Here is a 20,124-nt window from a genome sequence, read left to right as displayed (position 1 = left end):
AGTGGCCTGGGGTCTTCACTCACCTTTGCATTTTGAAGGTAGTGATCACTGAACAAGCCCCAGAACATTTTTCTCAAACATTCATATTTGCTACTTGCACCTTCTTGCTCATACTGCACAGGCTGCACATTAATATCTCTCACTAGAGGAGCATTCTAAAATTGGCAAGAAATTCATTAGAAAACTGATGAATTTCTGATGAATCTTCTGAGATTTTCCCCTGGTTTCATACATTTCATGCACATAAAACAAGCAACCCTTTCTTCATACTGCTTAGTGCAGAGGTGTGAAAGATGTGTGCCATTTCTTTTAACAAAAAGTAGGACTTCCACATACAGTTAGCAGCTAAAATTCTCTCAGGGAGTTTTTACATTCTTCTTCTTTTTTAACTTTTTTTTTTTTTTTTGACAGACTTCTGGGATTCCTCCTTAAACCGTGGAACAAGAGGCGAAGGGTTATTCCACCCTGCAAGAGACTCTGCTTTCAGCACTGCCCAGGCAGACAGTTTAAGATCTACCCAGTGTTTTGCAAGTAGCACAAACCACTGCTCATGTGAAATTGAGCTGTCAATAGGAAATGACAGGCTGTGGTTCGTGAATCCTATTTTTATAGAAGAGTGCAGTAATCCTTTTCCTCCAGATGTACCTCCTCCTAAAGGCCGCACTGTGAGCGTCGATCTGCCCCCTGACACCACGCTCGCCGAAAGGAGGTCTCCCCGCCGCCCCCCCCCACCACCCCCTTCTCACGCTCACGGTCAGAAGTCTTCTCTGAAGCTCCTGCGGGATCCGATGACGGCCTGTGAAGAAAACCAGCTGCTTCTTCAGCCACTAGGAAAGAGCATCAAGGAAATGAAAATTGAGGGCGGTGACGGTGAAGAAGAAGAAGGGAAGCAGAGCGGCTCACCCAAGGAGTCCCCGGCAGCGAGCCCCAAGAAGGGTTCCCAGCCCTCCATCCCCCCGCGGAGAAGGCTCTGCGAGAGGAGATCAGAGGAGAGCTGCTTGGGTAAGCCTGGAAGTTGTGAAACGCTGAAAGGGGAAGAGGGAGAAGGAAAACAAGACGCGAGTACAGAGAGCAGAGATAAAAGGCTGCTGTGCAGAAAGACTGTAGAAATGCCTGGGGAGGTTCCTGAAAGGGCTGTGTCACAGTTTCAGGAGACAAAGCCTGAACCTGCAGAGAAGAAGGAGCACATGCCTGATATACAAAGTAATGACATTAAGAATGGAAAGTCACCTCCTATCCCTCCACCGAGAAGGAAGAGGCTCTCCCAAGTACCGAGGGTCCCCAGCTCCTGCCAGTCAAAGCAGAGAACGGTGGTGGAGCTGGCTGTGTCTGCGGTGCAGGTGCAATGCACAAGTGGCTCAGCACCTGCAGCAGGTGGTGCAGCTTGCACAAACACTGAGACTGAACCAGGACGTGGCCGCAAGTCTGTGATCTCAGCCGAACTGAAAGGTTCCCACTTGTCTTTGGAAGGCCTGGGAGGCAGCGCTGTAGCTCAGGCATCAGCGTCCGAGCCAGACTCCTACTCCACCAGCAGCACCGAGGATGACTTGGACATGCTGAATAGCTCATCTGGTAAGAAGACACGCTCCATGATATTGGACAAGGCCAAGAACAGGCTGTCCTTTGTCAGCCTGTCCAATGTCTTCACAGTCTTTTTGTCGAATGATAGAAAGCTGCAGAAGAAGATAGTGGAGCTGGCACAGGACAAGGATTCGTACTTTGGCAACCTCGTGCGGGACTACAGAGTATACAGTTTGGAGATGATGGCAAAGCAGAGCTCCAGCACAGAGATGCTACAAGAAATACGGATGATGATGACACAGCTAAAGAGTTACTTGGTGCAGAGCACTGAGTTGAAATCTCTGATAGACCCAGCCACCTACACCGAGGAACAGTTAGGTAGGTGTTTGTGCTTTACTCATCCTTGGGAAGGATTTGGGCGAGTGAGGAGGGAGACAGAACTGTGCAGACACAAGTTCTGCTTTACAGAAATTATAAGCCATCTCCCAAAAGCTGAGGGGCTTAAATTGAAGTCTGCTCTGTGGTTGCCAACATTTGAGGGAGCATCTTTAAAAAACAGGAGTCCAATGAGGGGGAAAATACTATTCTGAATGTTTTAAGGGGACAAGTTTAAGCAGGAGAAATGTATGTTTGTGTGTGTGAGAGAGATGTGTGTATGTAAATATGCATAAACATGCATAAAAATATGCATACAAATATATAGCTATAGAGGCATGCACAAAGAGCTGTGTTCACTGCAAATACAAAAGGCCAAGACCCTGCACAGCTCTGTTCTCCCTGGCTTTCCACATCCCCTTCCCCACACTGCAGTGAGGATGGAGAGCTCCCTGCCTGTGGCAGCCAGCTGGGGACCAGTCGCTGTCCAACAAGGAGGGACAAGACTGAACGTTCAGGTTGGAGGAATCATTTGATCCAAGTCGGTCTTTGAGCCTCAGCACTGAGGCATTGAAATGCTGCATGCTGCAACACTGCTGGCTACACAAATGCAGCATTCACACCTCTATGCTACAGAAATCATGTGCCTTTGGGGAGAAAAAATAATAATCTTTTTGGGTGCTTGAGGGTGTTTCACTCAATCTGCTGTGAGTCATAATTTGCCATTTATCTCCTTGTTAAAAATAAATAAATAAAAATAGACTGGCCTGGCCATTTTATGTGTGTTCAGGAGGGAATACACAAAGGGGTTCATGAGGGAATACGCACTCTTTTGACTTAAAACTGTTTGCTCAGGACCTGGGAACCAATGCAGAGCTACTTATAAATCCCTAAATTGTCTCAGAGCAATCTGGGAGCTGGAAGGCTCCCAGCACAGACCATGGCCAACTACAGAAGTGGCCGGGGTGTCCAGGCAATCCTGCAGCTCCAGTATTAGGGGGGGGGGCAGCTCAGTGGTGACCCAGAGGTGCCCAGCTGTCAGTCTCAGCAGCCCCTGCTGACTTCTTTCTCACCCAGCAGAGGCCTTGAGATGACCCCGAGGCCTTCCCAGCAGAACAGACCTGCTGCCCGCCCCTTGACGTAGCTCCGAGAGAGGAACTACAGTTTCACTTCTCACACACCTCGTATTACACCTGGGACTTTTCTCCCAGCAACCCCTTTCTTAGAGGCAGAGTGGGTGTCAGCACAGAAAGTTCACTATGAGTCTTGCTTGGGGAAGGTGGAGAGGAGGCAGAAAGAAGAAGTGTCCTTGTTCTGCTTGGTAGAGCTGTGTGTGTGCAAGGATTACTGACATGCTTGGTTAGATCCAGCCCTGTTCACTTGCAGTTCCTTAGCAGCACGATACGGCCCAGTCAGCCTTCTGTAGAGGACAGGGATTCCCCTCAGGGATGATGTACTACTCAAATCCCTCCTGCCTCAGGCTGATTTTCTGAGTCTTTGAAATCCTTGCACTTTGTATCCCTAAATGTCACTGCCTTCTGTTTCATGCCTCGCTGACTGAGCAGACGGCTCCCTTGGCAGTGACCTTTTTGCCACAGTGCAGGGGTGACAAGCAATCCTTGCAGCCCTGCTAGCTCTGCCACTGGTCTCTAGGAGGTGGACAACAGACTGAAAAGCACTTTCTCACAGTCTCTCATGGTTCCTTTTGTCTCCTGCTGGACGTTAAGCAAAAGCTCAGCCCACACAAACAATTTCCTCACACGCAGGTGGCGTAAGAATTGACTTAAACACCAGTAAAGTAGAGCTACTTGAGCAGGAAGGGTGAGAGGCTTCTGACCAGATGTTGGTGTCCGCCTCTGAGCTGGTGGCTACAGCCCCTCTTCAGTCAGTGTGGAGAAAGGGGCACTTCAAGGATTCAGTTAATTTCATCCCAAAGTAAACAGACAGGTGAGAGAGATGTCTGAAGGGACATGAGGTGAATCCCCCCAGGACTGACTGTGAGAAGGAGCACAGTTAGCTGGGGTTCCTCCTCTCTGCCCAGAGCTGGCTTTCCTGTGGCCTGGCAGTGCCGCACTGCTCAGCAGTCAGGCAGTGCAGGCGTACTGGGGCTGCTGACAGCTGGAGCTCTCCTATGGCTCCAGCAGCAGAGACTGTGCAGTCATGTTGGTCTGCAGCCTTTTCAGACATCTGGTGGGTGCCAGTAACGAGCCATTTACTCTCTGGGTTGTAATTTCTGTTCCCTGCTCATGGCTATTCAATAGTACATGAATAACCATGTTTTCTTGGGAGTTTTACTGGCACCTGTACTTTGGTGTTGATTATTTACCATGAAATTTTGTGTTCTCCCGTCTCTATGCAGATGCGATTGCTGAGTCATCTTTGTACAAATGTGTCCTTAAACCTTTAAAAGAAGCCATCAATTCTTACTTGAAAGAAATCCACAACAAAGATGGATCTTTACAGCAGCTAAGAGAGAACCAACTTGTGATACAAAACACAACTACCACTGACCTTGGTGTCACAACCAGTGTGCCTGAAACTGTTGTGCTAGAAAAGATCCTTCACAAGTTCACAACCATGCACAAGGCCTATTCTCCAGAAAAGAAGATTGCCATCTTGCTGAAGTCCTGCAAACTCATCTATGACTCCATGGCTCAGGGAAACCCAGGTACAGCACTGCTACTGACATGGTATTCCACACGGGTCCTTTGCCAGGTACCGCAGGAACAAGGTTTATGTTACAGTCGATGTGGCAATATCCAGACTGTGTGTGTTTGGTATCAACTCTTATATCTTGGTGTGTTTGGTATCAGCTCTTCACAGGTTGTGTTCAGATTGCACTGGTTAGTTTCTGTGAAGTTCTCTGCACTAATAGCAGATACAAGGTGTTTCTTGGTTAAAGTTAACTTTAAGCTCCATAACTCCAGGGATCAGATAATGTCTGTAAGCATGTACTTTATGGGTAATAGCCATCTTGCACAAGCCTTCATGCAGCTCTCCATAAATCCCCAGAGCTCTGTCCCGGCACATAGCAGTTTAATGGTAACCTATAGGCATGGGTCTTTGGGAAGGGTCTCTTGATTTGGCCTTTACAAAGTTTTGCCTAAATTGAAGAGGAGATGCAGAATACTGGTACCGTTTGTTATTAATTCCTGATAGTCTGGTAAACTCCAAGAGCCACCACTAAGCTTCTGTGGCGTGAGGAAGTCCGTACTCCAAGTATAAGTATAACTTGGGCCTCAGGCCAACCGCTAAATGCACGTTAAGCCCTTGGCCTGCAGACAGGATGCATTTTTGCAGATAGACCAAAAAACCCTTCCTCCAGGAGCCCGCCTTACCCCTTTAAGAGCTTTCTTTGTGTATTGGGGAGCTGATGAAGAGCCATACATAATTAGGAGAGTAGCCAGATACTCATTTGCAATGACCTGCAGTTTTTCAAGAAGTTACCATCCGCAAAGGTTCTGCTCTGCTTTGTTCTGTACCAACAACAGCCATGGGGCGTTCACGCAGGAATTGTCCCTTGAGCTTCTTATAGGGGTCCTCCCTTGGACAGCATGCAGCAAAGTTCAGCAACTGATCTAGACACATTAACAGCAGAACAGGAAGCCACACCGGGGCTGAGCGTAAGCTGCAGGGCAGATAGGACCTTTGACTGCCTTCACCTCATATGAGAAGATTTTGGCGCATGTAGGGCAATTTGCTGTAACTTTCTAAAAACAGCTGTGTTACTTCAAGTCTGAGAGAATATCTGATGTAGATCAAAGACTCAAACACCTCATTAAAACCCACATAGGAGACACAGACTCCTTCCGATGGCGGTGGCACATTATGTATCTGTCATGCCTCAGCTGGCTCAGGGTTGGAATTTCTCTATTGCAGGAAATGCTGTTGTGTCATTTTATGCAGCAGAAATTATGGGTCAGAGAAACAATTCAAAAAACCTGAAATATTTAAAAAGGTTGGCATTCATGAAATCAGATGATTGTGGTTTGTTCTGCTAACTGAAGCACTTCATTTCAGCCATCTCGAACTGTTTTCTCATGTCGAGTGCTGCTGCAAGTGGGATGGGGCTCAAAAGCCGAATTCTGCTGTGTGCATCCAATTCCCTGTCCAGTATACATGACCAATACTGCACATCAGGGTCTAGTCAGAATTAAACTGGCCTGGCTTTAGGGAAATTTTCCCATGTGAATTTATGCCCTGAGAACAGGGAAATGCTATAGTCTAAGTCATGGCAGAGACTGCACTCAGAGGCAAATCCAGTGAGACACCCTGTAGATCCGGTTAGAAATGAAATGTGCGAAACCTTCTCACAAGAATGAACTGACCCCAGATCACCAGTATTACTTTGATTTTCCACCTGGCAAAGACAAACTGTTCAGCACACTGAAATATTTTTCTGACGGAAGATTCCCAGCCGGTGCTGTGCAGAAAGAGTATGCTGTGGGCTGCTCAGACCAGATGTCATTGGGTAGGAACCCTTTCTGCTCTCTGCCCACCTCGAAAGCAGCCACCCAAGGTCCCTGTTGCTTTCAGGCAGCCCCAGGGCAGTGCACTGCTCTTAGCACCGGAAGAGTAGCGGCCGTGCTCTGTTTCCTGTGCAATTTGTTCTTCTTTTAGTTCCTTTTACTCACCACTGAATTAAAGAGTTCCCCCCTTGTAGAAGGTCTGAGCGTGTGGAACACAGAACTAATAATTCCCTCTGCCACAGGACCAAAATCAGTCTACCTCTGTCAGAAAAATTATCTGCTCCATGACATGATAATTACTTACATTGTCTGGTTTAATTTGAAATTCGGAAGTTCAGGCCAGGCCTTTATCCACTTTAGGTTGACAATAGAACAACTGGCCTAAGAATATGGTTTCACGTCTCAAAGAAAAGCACAAATACCACCAAATCAAACACCGTTTTTTTTTTTCAAACCCCCTTGAAAACACAAATTTTTCAACCTATTGGGTTGAAAAACGGCAGTTGAGGTTCAGCCAAGGTTTACTAATAGGTACTTTAAAACTAGGGGTAGGCTCAGTGAGAAACATCTGCCCTTGCAGCAGTGCCCATCTTTGTACTGCTGCAAGAGTTACAACATTTTGAAGTCAGCCATGTCTGACTCCGTGTTTAGCCTGCTGTTTTGAGAGAGGAGGATTTTTCTGCTTTGGTTGTCGGAGTTTTAATAGAAGGTTGCAATTTATATTAGGTAACACAATCTGTCTGATAAGTTAGCTGTGACAATTTGTCTTAGATACTTAGAGTATGGGCTCAATGGGTCAAATTCTCAGCTGGCATAAACTAACATTTCTCCCTCAAGTCATAGGCCATCAGTTTGTGGGTCTGATTCATCAGAAGGAATCAAGAAGGCAAGTCCACTGTCATTTTCAAAACACCTTCCTCCTAACAGACCTCTGAGTGCAACTACAAGATGTAGGTGTACATTGAGGCAGGACTCATCTACAGCTACATCTAGCTGTAGGTGGCCACAGATGGGTATCACATCTAACTTCTCATTATAGACAATGGGGACATAGTCGATAGAGTTCAGTTGATTCATCTGGCTTAGATGTAGGTGTCTGTTTTAGGGTGAGATGACTCATGGCAAACTCCACTGACGATATTGATTAGTTCATCACTGGCTATAAAAGGAGTTTAGGGGTACTGGTTCAGATGCTCACATACACAGTGTAGGCAGCAGTATTAGTAAGTGTATCCCCCCCAAAGGGACAATTATGATAGCACTGTGGTGTCTCACTGAGCTTTTCCAAGTTCTGTGCAAACTTAAATAACTTCAGCATATGCCTCCATGAATGCAACCTACAATTTAAAGATGTGTAACCTGCCTGCTAAAAATACTAGGAGTAGTTAGGGAGAATAATATGCATTAACAGAAGAGAAGAAGGGGAGTTTGGATCTCCTTTGCAAACTGGCTGGCATCTTTTACTCTACGCACGAGAAAAAGTAAGAGGCAGGATTCAGCAGGCACTGTAAGCTTCCAGCAGTCTGGCCGCTCCAACATTTGGAGGGCATGCTCCAGTAACCACAGAGAGGGCTGGCCACATATCTCATTTACACAGAAGCATTGTAATCATACAGAGGAAAAGCTGCTTCTTGTTTATCTTCCAGAAATACCTTTCCTCAGACAAAATGTCAAGGGGTATTGTATGTTAGGAGTATAATCTCTGCCTTTTACTATATCAAAAGCACAAGCGACACTTGTGGAATGATAATTACATGCAAATTTGCAACATGTGTGATGTGCACTGGCAGCGGTAAGAGTAGAGCTCCAAGCCCTGTGCTACCTGAGAGCTGCTGCTCAGCAGAAGAGAACTGATGGAAATGAAAAAATAGAGTAGTATGGACATCAGTTTATGAAGAAACACTAGGCGAGACAAACAAGCTAAGCTTGGTCAGTGTGTGACCTGGGAAGATCAGAAATAGTAATGCTCTAAGCATGAGTTGGAAGCTTGAAAGATACTTTATAAAGCCTGCTTTATGATGGGATTCAAAAGGAATGAGGAGAGGAACGGTTTTCTTACTGCAACTTTTTAACATTGTGGACTAAGATTATGAAGTTTCATTGCTGAAGTATCTTAGATCCTCACAGAGGGCTGGACTACAGTTCAAACCCAGTTCTGTACTAGAGTGACGTTGGCTAGGTGGCTGGCCCTAAAATGTTCGATTTAATAATTTCCATTGCATAATTTTGCCTGGTTAATAAATAGTCTTCTTTTGGAGGAAGAATATAGATAGAATACATATATTCCACTGCAATCTTTCTATTCCCTAGATTTTAGGATGAAGTTTGTCATCCTCTGTGAAACTGAGCAGCTGGATATGGTTGCCCTGATGTGCTTCTGTGTGGCTTTGCAGTTGGCAAAGGCATGGACATGAAGCAGTGAGCCTTCAGTGTGGTAGCTGAGCCTCTGGAAAGGAAACTGGCCTCAGTCAGCAGTGTGCCAGTGCTAGAAACTCTTAAAATTAAGTCAGAGCAATCCCACTGCATTGCTCACTAACACATCTCACTCCTATGGAGGAATATAAAGCTACACATTACAGTTTTGCTTTGCTATCTTTGGGAAAATGGTATTTCTATTTAATTTACTCTTAATGAAGGTTGATGGACTAGAGATTATATCTTTCTTCTGGCTAGTGCAATTGCTACATTTGAACTAAAAAGTCTGTTCAAATTTTTCCAGGGGAATGAATTTCCCTGATCTGTAGAGCATATGTTTTTGAAATGGATTCATTCTGTCTGCACGTTTTAACTCTCTTAATTCAACTATACCACAAATCAAACCTGCCTGAAGCAGTATGAGACAAGAAACAGTAAAATGCTAGTGAGTGGAAAGATGGTCACAATCTTTTCCTATGATCTTGAACAAATCCCAGTTAACCTTTCTGTACGTTAGGTTTCCCAGCTATAAACTGAGGCTAAAATTCATATTTCCTGGACAGCTGTTGCTAGACGTCATTCTAGTGGCTATAAAATACTAGAGCAAGATGTAGAGCATCATCACTGTCTGCTGGTTGTCAGGATACCCATGGAGAGAGAAGAAATACATGAATGTGCTACAACAGGCTGTAATTTCTTTATGGAGGTTTGGGCAGAATTCCAGTTGCTTTAAATCATGTATTTAATTAATACCCATTCCATTCAAGTGCTGCATCCCAGCCAGGAGCTGACGTTGTATTTGCTTTGCTATAAACATAATAGGATGAGTTTGTGGCAGAAGAGAAGGCTTATTTTAAGCTCCTTACAGATATTTATGAAATAAATGTTTCCTGATCCTGCAGGAAAGATGGGCAAATAGAGCAAGAAAGTCATATCTGGAGTAGGACAACGCCACCTTGAACGAGCAAGCTCAGTCCCAGTTCCACTACGAGCACTGGCAGGGTCAGGGCTGGGTTTAACCCCATCAGCTGCAGGCCTTCCTCTCTCTGAGAGACCCCAGGCCGAGAAAGACACACAGGGCTGGGGAATTGGCTCTGACACAGACCGAAAGTGGAGCTGAGGAGGCAGCAGCCTGGGGAAAGCAGCCCTGCATGAAGCTTCTGGTCAGATTTGAACTGCTGACAGCAGCTATCATCCCCACAGAGGGGCTGAGATATGGGGTATGTCAGAGCTGTCCTCACTGCCCACTGTACATCTCCAAGGTACTCCCTGAGCCTGCTGTGACGGCCAAGGCCAGGAGAGCTTCAGCCCTGCCCTCTCAGGCACCCAGCCCTGGCAGTCAGTTGCAGGAAACCATTGCGACACCTTCAAGGAGAAGGCACGATACCTTCCTGGCCTGCCCAAGGCAACACGGGATGCCCGTGGCAACACATGGAGTCAGAGCTACATCCTGGGTGGCCAGCTCTGCTTCTCCCTTGGTGCAGGTGCTTGGTGGTGGTGCTTCTCACCTACAGCTTCTGCTGACTTCAGCTTTAGCAACAGACATACGTATTTAAGATTCAAGCTTCATATTCCCACACATGGATTAAAATAGAGTCTAGTTTTTGTTGTTGTTGTTGTTGTTGTTTTTTGTATTGTTTTTCTTTTCTTATTTTTTGTATTTATATATTTTGTATTATATACTTCTTATTTTTTGCCTTATAAACTGCTGGGACTCCAATAATATTTCTATGAAATTTAAAGTTGAGAAAAGGTTGCAGTAACAAGGGCTGGTGGGCAGAGCAGCTAAATCAGCTTATAGAAATGAGATAGGGAACAGTGAAAAATAATGGACTCAATGCCTGCTTGTAAACACAACCACTTCTCAGACAATAAAAAAGAAATAGAGAGATTCTGTAGATGTTCTTGAAAAGTTCTCTCCAACTTCCATTTCAGTTGACACTAAAAGTTGGTGGCTGGTGACACCAAATTGTTCAGTTCCAAGTTCCAGTTTCCACTATGCAATGGCTGACAAATAACCTGTTGGCTGGTTGTTTATCTTTTTCAATGATTTAAACAACAATAACAACAATAATAACAATAATAAACCAGCAGATTTTTTCTCAGTAGATAAGAACCCATGTTGTGAACTGGCAACTTCCTTGTATGACCTAGTAGATAAAATATGGATTGTTCATGGAGGAGAAATGGTAGGAAGATAAAATTCTGCAATGGGTGCTGCAGTGAAAATCTCTTGGCTTTCAGGAAATCAGGAGCACCAATTCCATGCCACTTGTCAGTAACTACTACATAGAAATAAAAAGTTTTTAAAGCAGGGAAAAGATGAGCCCAACAAACTCTAATGTATTTCATGTTCCATTATACTGTGTCTATACAGAATTAACTCTGTTGGCATCTGATTTACTCAAGCCAAAAGGAAAACAGGGCTTTTCTCAGTGCAGTTTTTTTACTGAGCTTTCATGTTCCAGTTGAGCCATCTTTTTTTTTGCTACACAGTACTAAATAGCTGTAATACTAAGCTGATTCTATTGTGTTTACATATATGACAGTAATAAACCAGACCCTTCACTGAGCTGAAGCTTTCGCAGAGATATAAGCCAAGGCAACAACAGACTAACAAAACCCCCATCCAGATGTTAACAAAACAGTAGAGTCCTTTCATAGTTTGGGTGAGGACCAAGAGCTGTGTTGTTTAACTAAAGACAGCCACAATAGAGCAAATAGAGCCGAAAGCGTTAATCCAGCTTTCATTAGATAAATTGTGTTGTGGCACGTACAGACTCTGTTAGAAACAGATTGAATTACAGATCTGAGCATCTCTTATCCTCCAACACTTTGTTTTAACTGGATCAACTCTCTGTTCACTAGAATATTACTGGGTTTATTTTAAAGCCACGCTTTTTTTTTTCTTCTTTTTTTAAATCAGGGTCTAAGCTCATGCTTATTTGAGGCTTTAAAAGAATATCTTTCTTTGCCAGCAGAGAATCTGCGTCAGCTATGAATGACAAAAAAGGGAAAGCTGGCTCATGGCAAGGATTTGAAATAAGGCAGTGGGAACATTTGAGAAATAGGAATTTATTCCTCACCGTGGAAGGGCATATGGACTATGGGTCAAAAATGGCCAGGGCATAACTTCACTGCAGCTATGTCAAGAATTGCTTTTATTCTTTGAAATGAGCCAAGGAGTTCTCAAGTGAGACACACCTGGCCAGTTCCAAAGTGGTGAAATCAACACCTCAGATGAGTAAAAATGCTCACAGTCTGAGGGAGATCACTCAGAATGAATGCACTCTGAGTTTAGCTTCAGAAGAATGGTCAACCCTGAGTGTTGGGAAGATAGGCCTGTTAAGCAGCTTGGTATTACATGTTGTCCATGATGGATTTGTGACCTGTTGGCAGAAAATGAAAGCATTATATACATATTTCTGTGAAAGCATCTTTCAATAAGGGAAGTTCTCTCTGTTCTTTGCAGTTTATGTGGTGAAGCTTCTGTTCGGATTTCAGGATTTCATTTTAAGTAATAATTATTTATGATAACTATTAACAAGTATGCTTTTTTTGTCCTCAGAGATCCCAAAGAGCTTTTATAGATTACATGTAAGATCACTTTGTTGACTTCTTTGTTGTTTTAAGCCCAGGAAATCTTGAGCCCATTAAGATCTGTTCCTGTAACCCCTTCTGAACGTCAGCTCCAAAAACCTAGTCTAAGTCAATGTGAAGGACTTTTTGTTTTCCTAGCTAGACACTACGGCTGGAAAGATATTTCCTCTTAGGTCCTAACTCTTGGTAGACTTTAGTTAATTAGGAACATGTAGGTGAATTTTTGCCTTCTGAAGGAACATAAGCACAAAAGTCCTCAGTTCTAAAAACTGCTGTCTCAAATTCTCTTTTTTTTACTCTTCAGTCCAACAAAGAGCAAACCTAAGAGAATAAATACTCCTAACACACGTATACTGCTTTGCTGTCAATATTGCAAACATGAATTGCACTCTTAATGGCAGTGTCAAATCGGAGGGACAAACTGGCAGGATTCAGCCTTTGAGCTCTTCAAGAGTTGTCCCATGTCTGAGATCCATGAAGTTTAAGTTATTCTCTCTCTAGTTAACTAAGAATGACTGAAATAGAGCCCACTAAAAGTGTTCCTTTTTGTTAATAATAATATTTTTATTATTAATAATAATATTTTTATTATTATTTTGGGTTTGAAGCAAGTTTACTCACTTTTTAAAGTGAGCTAACTTTCCTTTTTTTGCCATTTTTTTCTTTGCTGGTAGTTTCAATCTTTAACTCTTCAGATAACTTAAACTAAAGTCTATAAAAGACAGTTGGGTGAGAAACTGTCACTGTTGTGCCTTTGCGGTGAGTTTATTGGGACCACTCTGTGTTTCTCTTTGCTCAGGAAAGCCATATGGTGCAGATGACTTCCTCCCCGTGCTCATGTATGTGCTGGCCCGCAGCAACCTGACTGAAGTCCTGCTGAATGTGGAGTATATGATGGAGCTCATGGACCCTGCTCTGCAGCTAGGTGAAGGTAAAGTACAATGTTTGCTCCTTGAATATTCTCTTTGCAAATTATTATTTACCTTACTTTAGTGTTTGTGAAGGTAGGGCAGCAAGGCTCTGGTTTTGTGGATAAGCTTTGGCCAAGCTTCTCAAATCCGAGGCTTTAAAAAGTCTGTTAAACACTTCAACTCTTTTTAGCAGTGTCGTGACCTCAGACACAAACAAGAAAAGCAGGGGGCCCAGCACAAATGAGATCTGAATTGCTGGATTAGTAACCTAAACAGGGACATCTAGTGTTCCTTGGCTGAAAGGCTGAAAAGTCAAAAGGTCTTTGCCTAAACCTAAACTGCTGCAATCCATTGTGCAACTTTTATTTACTCCTCTGAGATAAGAGAGCAGTTCTTAAACTGCATTGTATTCCTATGGCCCTACGTCATTCTCATTCCCTATATGAGTAGAGTGACCCTTTGACAGTGTTCTCTGGCTGAGTATCACAGCAAGGTAGAGAAAAAAAAGTAAGGTTAAATATTAGTTTTGAATGTGAATAAAGACCTCTGCTATTGGAGGGGTAAATATCCTAGGGCTCTGTGGGCCTTTAGCATCTCAAATACAGCTTGGGAAGCAAATGCTACTTACAGGTACAGGGTTGTACACTCTGAATTAGATAATTTGTCACCAACTAGTCACTAAAACAATATGAAGGACTTCATTTTAGAACTTGTTTTGGTAAGTACTGAGGTTGTAGAAAGGAGTCCTGAATGAACAACAGCAGACCAATTTTATTTATATTAAACGAAAGTGTCAGTCTGTAGCTAGGAGCACATCTACCCAGCATGGTGCAGAGGTGAGCAAAATTAAGTACTAAGAGAAATAACAGTAGCATACAATTGCGTTAGTGAGGGGTTTCTGCATAGGCTGATATTCCTGCTGAAAAAAAAAAAAAATGTTAGCAGAATAAAAATGTTAGCCTAAGCACAGCATTTTGCTGACATAACTAAGCTGTTTTTGGTAACTACACTGCCCACAGGTTCTTCATTTCAAAAGGGCACACTACTGAGCTGTTTGCTGAAGTCAGCTGGATTGAGGAGCTCAACGTATCAATGGCAAAGCTGGGTGGAATTTCTTTCAAATCAAAGATGCAAAGCCTATGTGAAATTCCACTCCAGCTGAAGTGGAAAAAAACCTGTAGGGAAGTTCCAGATCACACTAGCTGAATAACCACTTCAGAAAGGGTACTGGGAATAACTGCAGACACAAGGAAAGGCAAAAAATAGAATAGCTTAATGAAGACAGCTCAGAGATTGCAAATGGAAACTGTCAAAAGTCAACTTGATATGGGACTTCCAACATTAAATGACAATAGATTCGGGCACAGAAATAAAACAAAAATTAAAGGAAAGCAGAAGTGAGGAAACTGTGAAAATAAGTCAGACAAATATATAAAATAATTTAAATCTGGCCTCCAAATTAAGAATTTACTTTGATCAAATTTTAATAATACTGATGTTGGCTACTGGGGAAAAGGCAAGGACAGGAGATGGGGAACGGATGTGTGGAAATGAAGATGCTGAAAAGGGAAAGCAAAATTAATTATTATTAAAAAAAAAAAAAAAAGTAATGAATTCCTCGGGGGGGGGGGGGGGGGGGAGAGGCGTGGGGCAGAACTGGACTCTGACCAAAGGGAAGCACCAGGGGTCACCAGTCTGACCAGGGGCACCCCTGAGTCTGCCAGAGCAGGAGTCACACCAAAAGGGAGACAAGGAAGGGTATATTTAAGACAGGGTAAGTGGTAGTCTGTTCTCAGATGTGCTTTATGGGAGAAGATGGGGAAAAAAAAAAAAATAGAGAGAGAGCGAGCGTGCCATGTTTTCAGCATGTGCAATCCTTATATACCTGTGGGATGTTCTTCATTGGATCCACCCGAGCACGGAACGATAAATGGCAGTGTCTTTGTCTCTCTTAGGCTAATATTTAATGGTTCTCTAAAAACACTGCTCAGACAAAATGCTCTCAGCTGCCACTTATGCAACCAGCTGCAGACTGAAGCTCGGCAAAGCCCGAGCGCTGCGAGCCCGCTGCGGGCAGGGGCTTTGGGTGATGTGGAGGCGCCATCTAGAGGCGCCGCAGCTCTTATGAAGCACTAAAGCAGAGAAATTGCCAGCTCAGGGGCAATTTCCAGCTCTCCCTGTGCTGCCGGCAGCTGAAGTGAGGGCAGGAGCAGCAGGAGGCTGCAGCGAGGCCTGGCCCGGCATGGGGCTCACCGGTGACACGGGCACAGCCGCGGCCTGACCCCTCGCCCCGCTGGGACGGGTGTGCTCTGTCCCATGGGAGGCCAGGGAACACCTCACGCAGCTCTCCGGGCTGCCTCCTTGCCTTGTTCAGAGGAGACATAGAGCTCTGCCCTCCTGTCAGGGTCTATCTTCAGCCCTGTTGATAAAGCATGTTCTTATCACAGCCCAGCTCCTTCCCTTGCTGCTGCAGTTGGTATTTATTACTCGTTTCAGCCAACACCATGGCAGTCAGGAATTTTTGAGGAAAATGGACTGGCTTTTAGTGTTCCATCACCTCTTTCTCTAGTTTACCAAGATTTATCACTCTTAACTTTTAAGAGTACAGGAATTTGTCTCAGACATCTGGGTTCCCCATCTAGTCAATAGACGTGGAGGGAGCAGAGGGTGACTTGTCCTTCCTTGCAGGTCTGAGACCTCCTTCAAAGGTGCTGACCCCACAGGGAACTTGGGATCTAAACATTTCATCAAGGTAGCTGAGGTCAGGGGATGAATGCAGGCCTTGTGCTTTTCCTGCAGAGCACACTGTGATTTTTACCATTGCCTTGCATCGTGGGGACTGCCCAGGATCCCACATTACAGACCTACTGCATTGGCCCTGTTGAACACTTCAAAAAGATGAACATGTCCCAGAAAATAAATCATCTGTGGTCAAAGGTGGCTGGTTGGGTTTGTTTGTCCAAGCTGCTTTTGTAGTAGCTTAGCTTTGGTCTGTGGTGCCCCCTAGGACATCTACAATCTCAGGAGCCTGGACAGCTGACATTGCTGTGAAGCAAAACAGGATGGAGGCCACCACGACCTGCCTGCAGGCATGGGCAGTGCAAGCATTAGACAGGGTCTCTGCATGGGCACAGTCAAGAGGGAAGGGGAAACGAATGGCCCATGCAGATGTGATGCTCATCCAAGACCTTCTCCTTTTGCAGGCTCCTATTATTTAACCACCACCTATGGGGCCCTGGAGCACATCAAGAACTATGACAAAATCACCGTAACTCGGCAGCTGAGCATGGAGGTGCAGGACTCCATTCACCGCTGGGAGCGGCGGAGGACACTGAACAAGGCCCGGGCTTCCCGCTCATCAGTGCAGGTAGCTGGCGAGACTTCCTGGGGAAAAGGCCTGCGAGATGAATGTGCTCTATCCATACATAATCATTTTAAATATGATAATTATTTAAATATTAAATCAACACAAATCACTATTAAGAGACAGAACATACTGTGCAAGATTTCCAAATCTTAAACAAGCAAACCTCATTTGAACTACATATTATATACAGAATGCATATTGAAGTCTTGAAGTACTCAACTAAATCATTTTAAATATGACAGAAAAGTGATTTCGTTGCTCATTCTCAAGGACTGTGTGTGAGGATCTTCATATCGGGAGAGCTGCAGTGGGGAGGGCCATCTTCTTCATGGCCCTTAGGGCCTGGGGAAGCCAGGGGCTAAGCTGAGGAGATGTGAGCAGCATAAAGATGTGAGAGGACCAGAGCAATCCCAAGGGCTGGTCAGACAAGCAACTTCCAAAACCTGTCCTCTCCTGCCCAGCAGTGGAGCAGACCCCACACGGGCTGGTTAGCTGAAGAAGTATTAGTTGTGAAGCTCACACTGTGAGTAGCCCAGTGAAGATGTCCCATGCACCAGTCGTACAGGTGCCTCTGGTCCTCCAGCCATGGTGGGGCTGGAGGCAGGAGCAAGCAGACAGGGTGCCCTGACAGCCCCATGTCCTGTGATCAAATTTTCACCCACAAGGAGGCAGCAAAGTCCACGTCTCAGGTTCTGCAAAGCCTTCACAGGGCAAAAGCGAGCAGTGTCAGCACTGAGGTGGGAGCCTCAAATAAAAATGTTGAAAGAATGCTGAGTGGGAGACTGTCTAAATAGCTGTGTAGCAGCACGGTGGAAATATGCTTTCCACAGTGCAGTCAAAACAGTTCTGAATGATCTCAGAACATATGAATGGTGGATGGGACACATAATTATCCATCCATCCCTAAGTGCTGCTCTGACAGTAGCTCATAGCAGCTACCTAGCATGGAGCATAATAACTGGGTCAGCAAATGCCACATTTTCCCCAGAATGTTTCCACAGTTTCCAGCAGCACAAGGGCTGTTTTCACTTCCTCTGAATGATGTGCAATGTCATAGACATGCAAGCCTGCCCTGGCAGGGGTAACTAGCTTGCGGGCATGTTCACCATGCCCCCACATGCCCTACTGGCTGCCTTACTCATCTATAAACACAGTTTGGAAGCCCATAGTCCAAATATTTGGCAAATGTGTAGGATTTAAACAGTCTGAGAGTCCGCAGCTCTCTCACTTCTTCTGGGGAACTGGAGTATTTTCTAACAGAAATGGCTGGGAGTTTTTTGAATGTCACAGACACAAATTAAATACACAGGTTCCCCCCTGGCCAAAGGTACTGTAGATTTCTGCACCTCATAAGTTCAACAGAAAGTCTTTCTGTCAATTTTTACTGTATGAAACAAGATACAAGTAAATCAGCCTCCTTCAGAAGAAGCACAACTTCTGCTGTTTCATTACTCATGAAAGGAAGTTCGGAGGCCACTCTCTCAAGATGCTGCTTAGGTGACAGTGGAATTTCAAGGGCCACTACAACACCAATCCTTTCCTGTTTCTGTTAAATGCTGGGGTTTCAAGCCAAGTCTCTGAGGTCTGTTATTTTTTTGCATCCTGTTTCTTCAGGAACTGTAGAGAGACAGCTGCACGCTAAAGATAGTCACCAAAATCAGAAAAAAAAAAAAAAAATCTTCATTGATTTTGACCTTTAATCATATGTCTTTGTGGGACTAATTATTTGGTTAAGTGCTTGCTAGCTTAAGTATTCACTGATTCAGAGCTTGTTCTTCAGAGGAGAAAAAAAATAATAAATTTAAAAAGAAAAATGCATTGGAGGATGACTGGAGGATATTTGGGAGCATTTATGTGTTCTAGGTAGCTAGAGATTTGGGGCTGAGTATTGTCTCCTAAAGTCATTGTGTTAATTACAAGATCTATCCTCATATTCCTCTTCAGGATTTCATCTCCATCGCCTTTCTGGAGATTGGTGCTCAGTCAAGGACACTTGCCTCTCGGAGTGACACCACAGCTGAGCAGCTGAGCCAGCAGTGTGCTGAAAAGTTTGAAGTCTCCCATCCCAAGGACTATGGACTTTTTGTTTATGTTGATGACCAGTGGCTGCAGCTGGACAAAGAAGCCCTCCCCCATCATATCAAAGCTTCACTGCTGAAGAGTGAAACCAAGAAAGATTTCCATTTTATTTATAAACCAATAGACCATAAAAAACCACCAGTTCCAATTGTCAAAGACTCTTACTTTTCCTAAGGGCTGTGCTGCTCTTTTGTTGAATTTGCCATCCTGGAAGGGGTGGATAGTTTATTTCATGAGATCCTTTGGTTTCTGCAGATCTTAGAAGGCCTCTGGTGCTTGGCCTTCAACACAGGGTAGATATGCTAGTTGTAGATGCTGTCTGAATACAGAGCATTTCTCAGTGAAGTTCATTTGCAGAAATAAAAGGAGCATTCAGGAGAACATTCATCCTGTGGAAAACTTGAAGCATCAAACCTCAGAACCTCCTGCTGGCAACCAGTTGTTGTCACAGAATGTAAATGGACAGAGAAGAATGAATCCAGAGGTCTTGTGAATGAACCCAGAGGTCTTGTGGAAGAGCGGACATTTACCCCAACATAAATTATGGCAGGTGTGAACCATGCCTGTGCACAAGGCCTGTGAAAGGTCTGCACACACCTTGATGCTGTTTGGAGGTAAGACTGCATTTACACCACGTAACGTCTGTTCACCCCGTTTGAATAAACTGAGTCTTGGCTGATGTATTTGGTGGCGTAGAAGTGCCACCTGTAGCAGAACTCCATCTCTGTTTTGCCATCTACAACATGTAATTGCCTTTAAAATCCACATCATTATAGACCATGCAAGAGGATCCTGCACATTCACTAAGAAAATATTTTCTGCCTTCTATTTGTCACTAAAATCAGGTGGCTTAGGCATTTTCAGCAATGTGTTTTTTTAAAGATTGAAAGTCATCACCATAAATTTTACATGTACAGCAGTTTTAATCACATTGGTTGCACAATAGTGTTTGGTTAATTGTGTATTTATTTCCATGTGTGATATGGTGCAATTGTTTTAAAATAAACATTTGTAAAGAACTTAATAATTCTCCCAGTGTGGCAAACTAGATTAAAATAATCTTGAAGTCAAAAAAAAAAACAAGAATAAAATATTGGTCCCTTTTTACCCAGCTGCTAGTTTCTCTAGTGTTTTCATATCTGCAAATCCCATTAGGTTATTACTTTAATAAAACCAGGCAGTTGCAGACAGAACTTGCTAATTCTCTTCTCTACCTCTGCTTTCAGTCATTCGGTCACTGCAAACTTACATTTCCCTGCAACCTAAATTTCCGCAGAATAAACTGAAACTGCAAAAATTCATTTCATGAACTCTGAAAACAGCTTTTCAGGACTGGATAATGGCAGTGGAAGCCTCAATTGTGAGACAGATCCTTGTCTTCTGGGTG

General features: G+C 44.1%; 1 protein-coding gene across 1 annotated transcript in view; it reads left to right on the top strand.

Annotated features, from left to right (window-relative positions):
- The window catches only part of RIN3 (Ras and Rab interactor 3), a 68,006-nt gene extending 48,174 nt beyond the window's left edge, over positions 1-19,832 (top strand). The window contains exons 6-10 of the mRNA XM_032189475.1: positions 412-1,899; positions 4,256-4,564; positions 13,180-13,311; positions 16,495-16,658; positions 18,603-19,832. Of these exons, the coding sequence (XP_032045366.1) occupies positions 412-1,899; positions 4,256-4,564; positions 13,180-13,311; positions 16,495-16,658; positions 18,603-18,911 (2,402 nt within the window). The 3' untranslated portion in view covers positions 18,912-19,832. The remainder of the gene's footprint in view (positions 1-411; positions 1,900-4,255; positions 4,565-13,179; positions 13,312-16,494; positions 16,659-18,602) is intronic.
- The last annotated feature ends 292 nt before the right edge of the window (positions 19,833-20,124 follow it).

The sequence above is a fragment of the Aythya fuligula genome, chromosome 5 (genome assembly GCF_009819795.1).
Source record: "Aythya fuligula isolate bAytFul2 chromosome 5, bAytFul2.pri, whole genome shotgun sequence".
Taxonomy (NCBI): domain Eukaryota; kingdom Metazoa; phylum Chordata; class Aves; order Anseriformes; family Anatidae; genus Aythya; species Aythya fuligula.
This window is presented reverse-complemented; position numbering and strand designations above follow the sequence as displayed.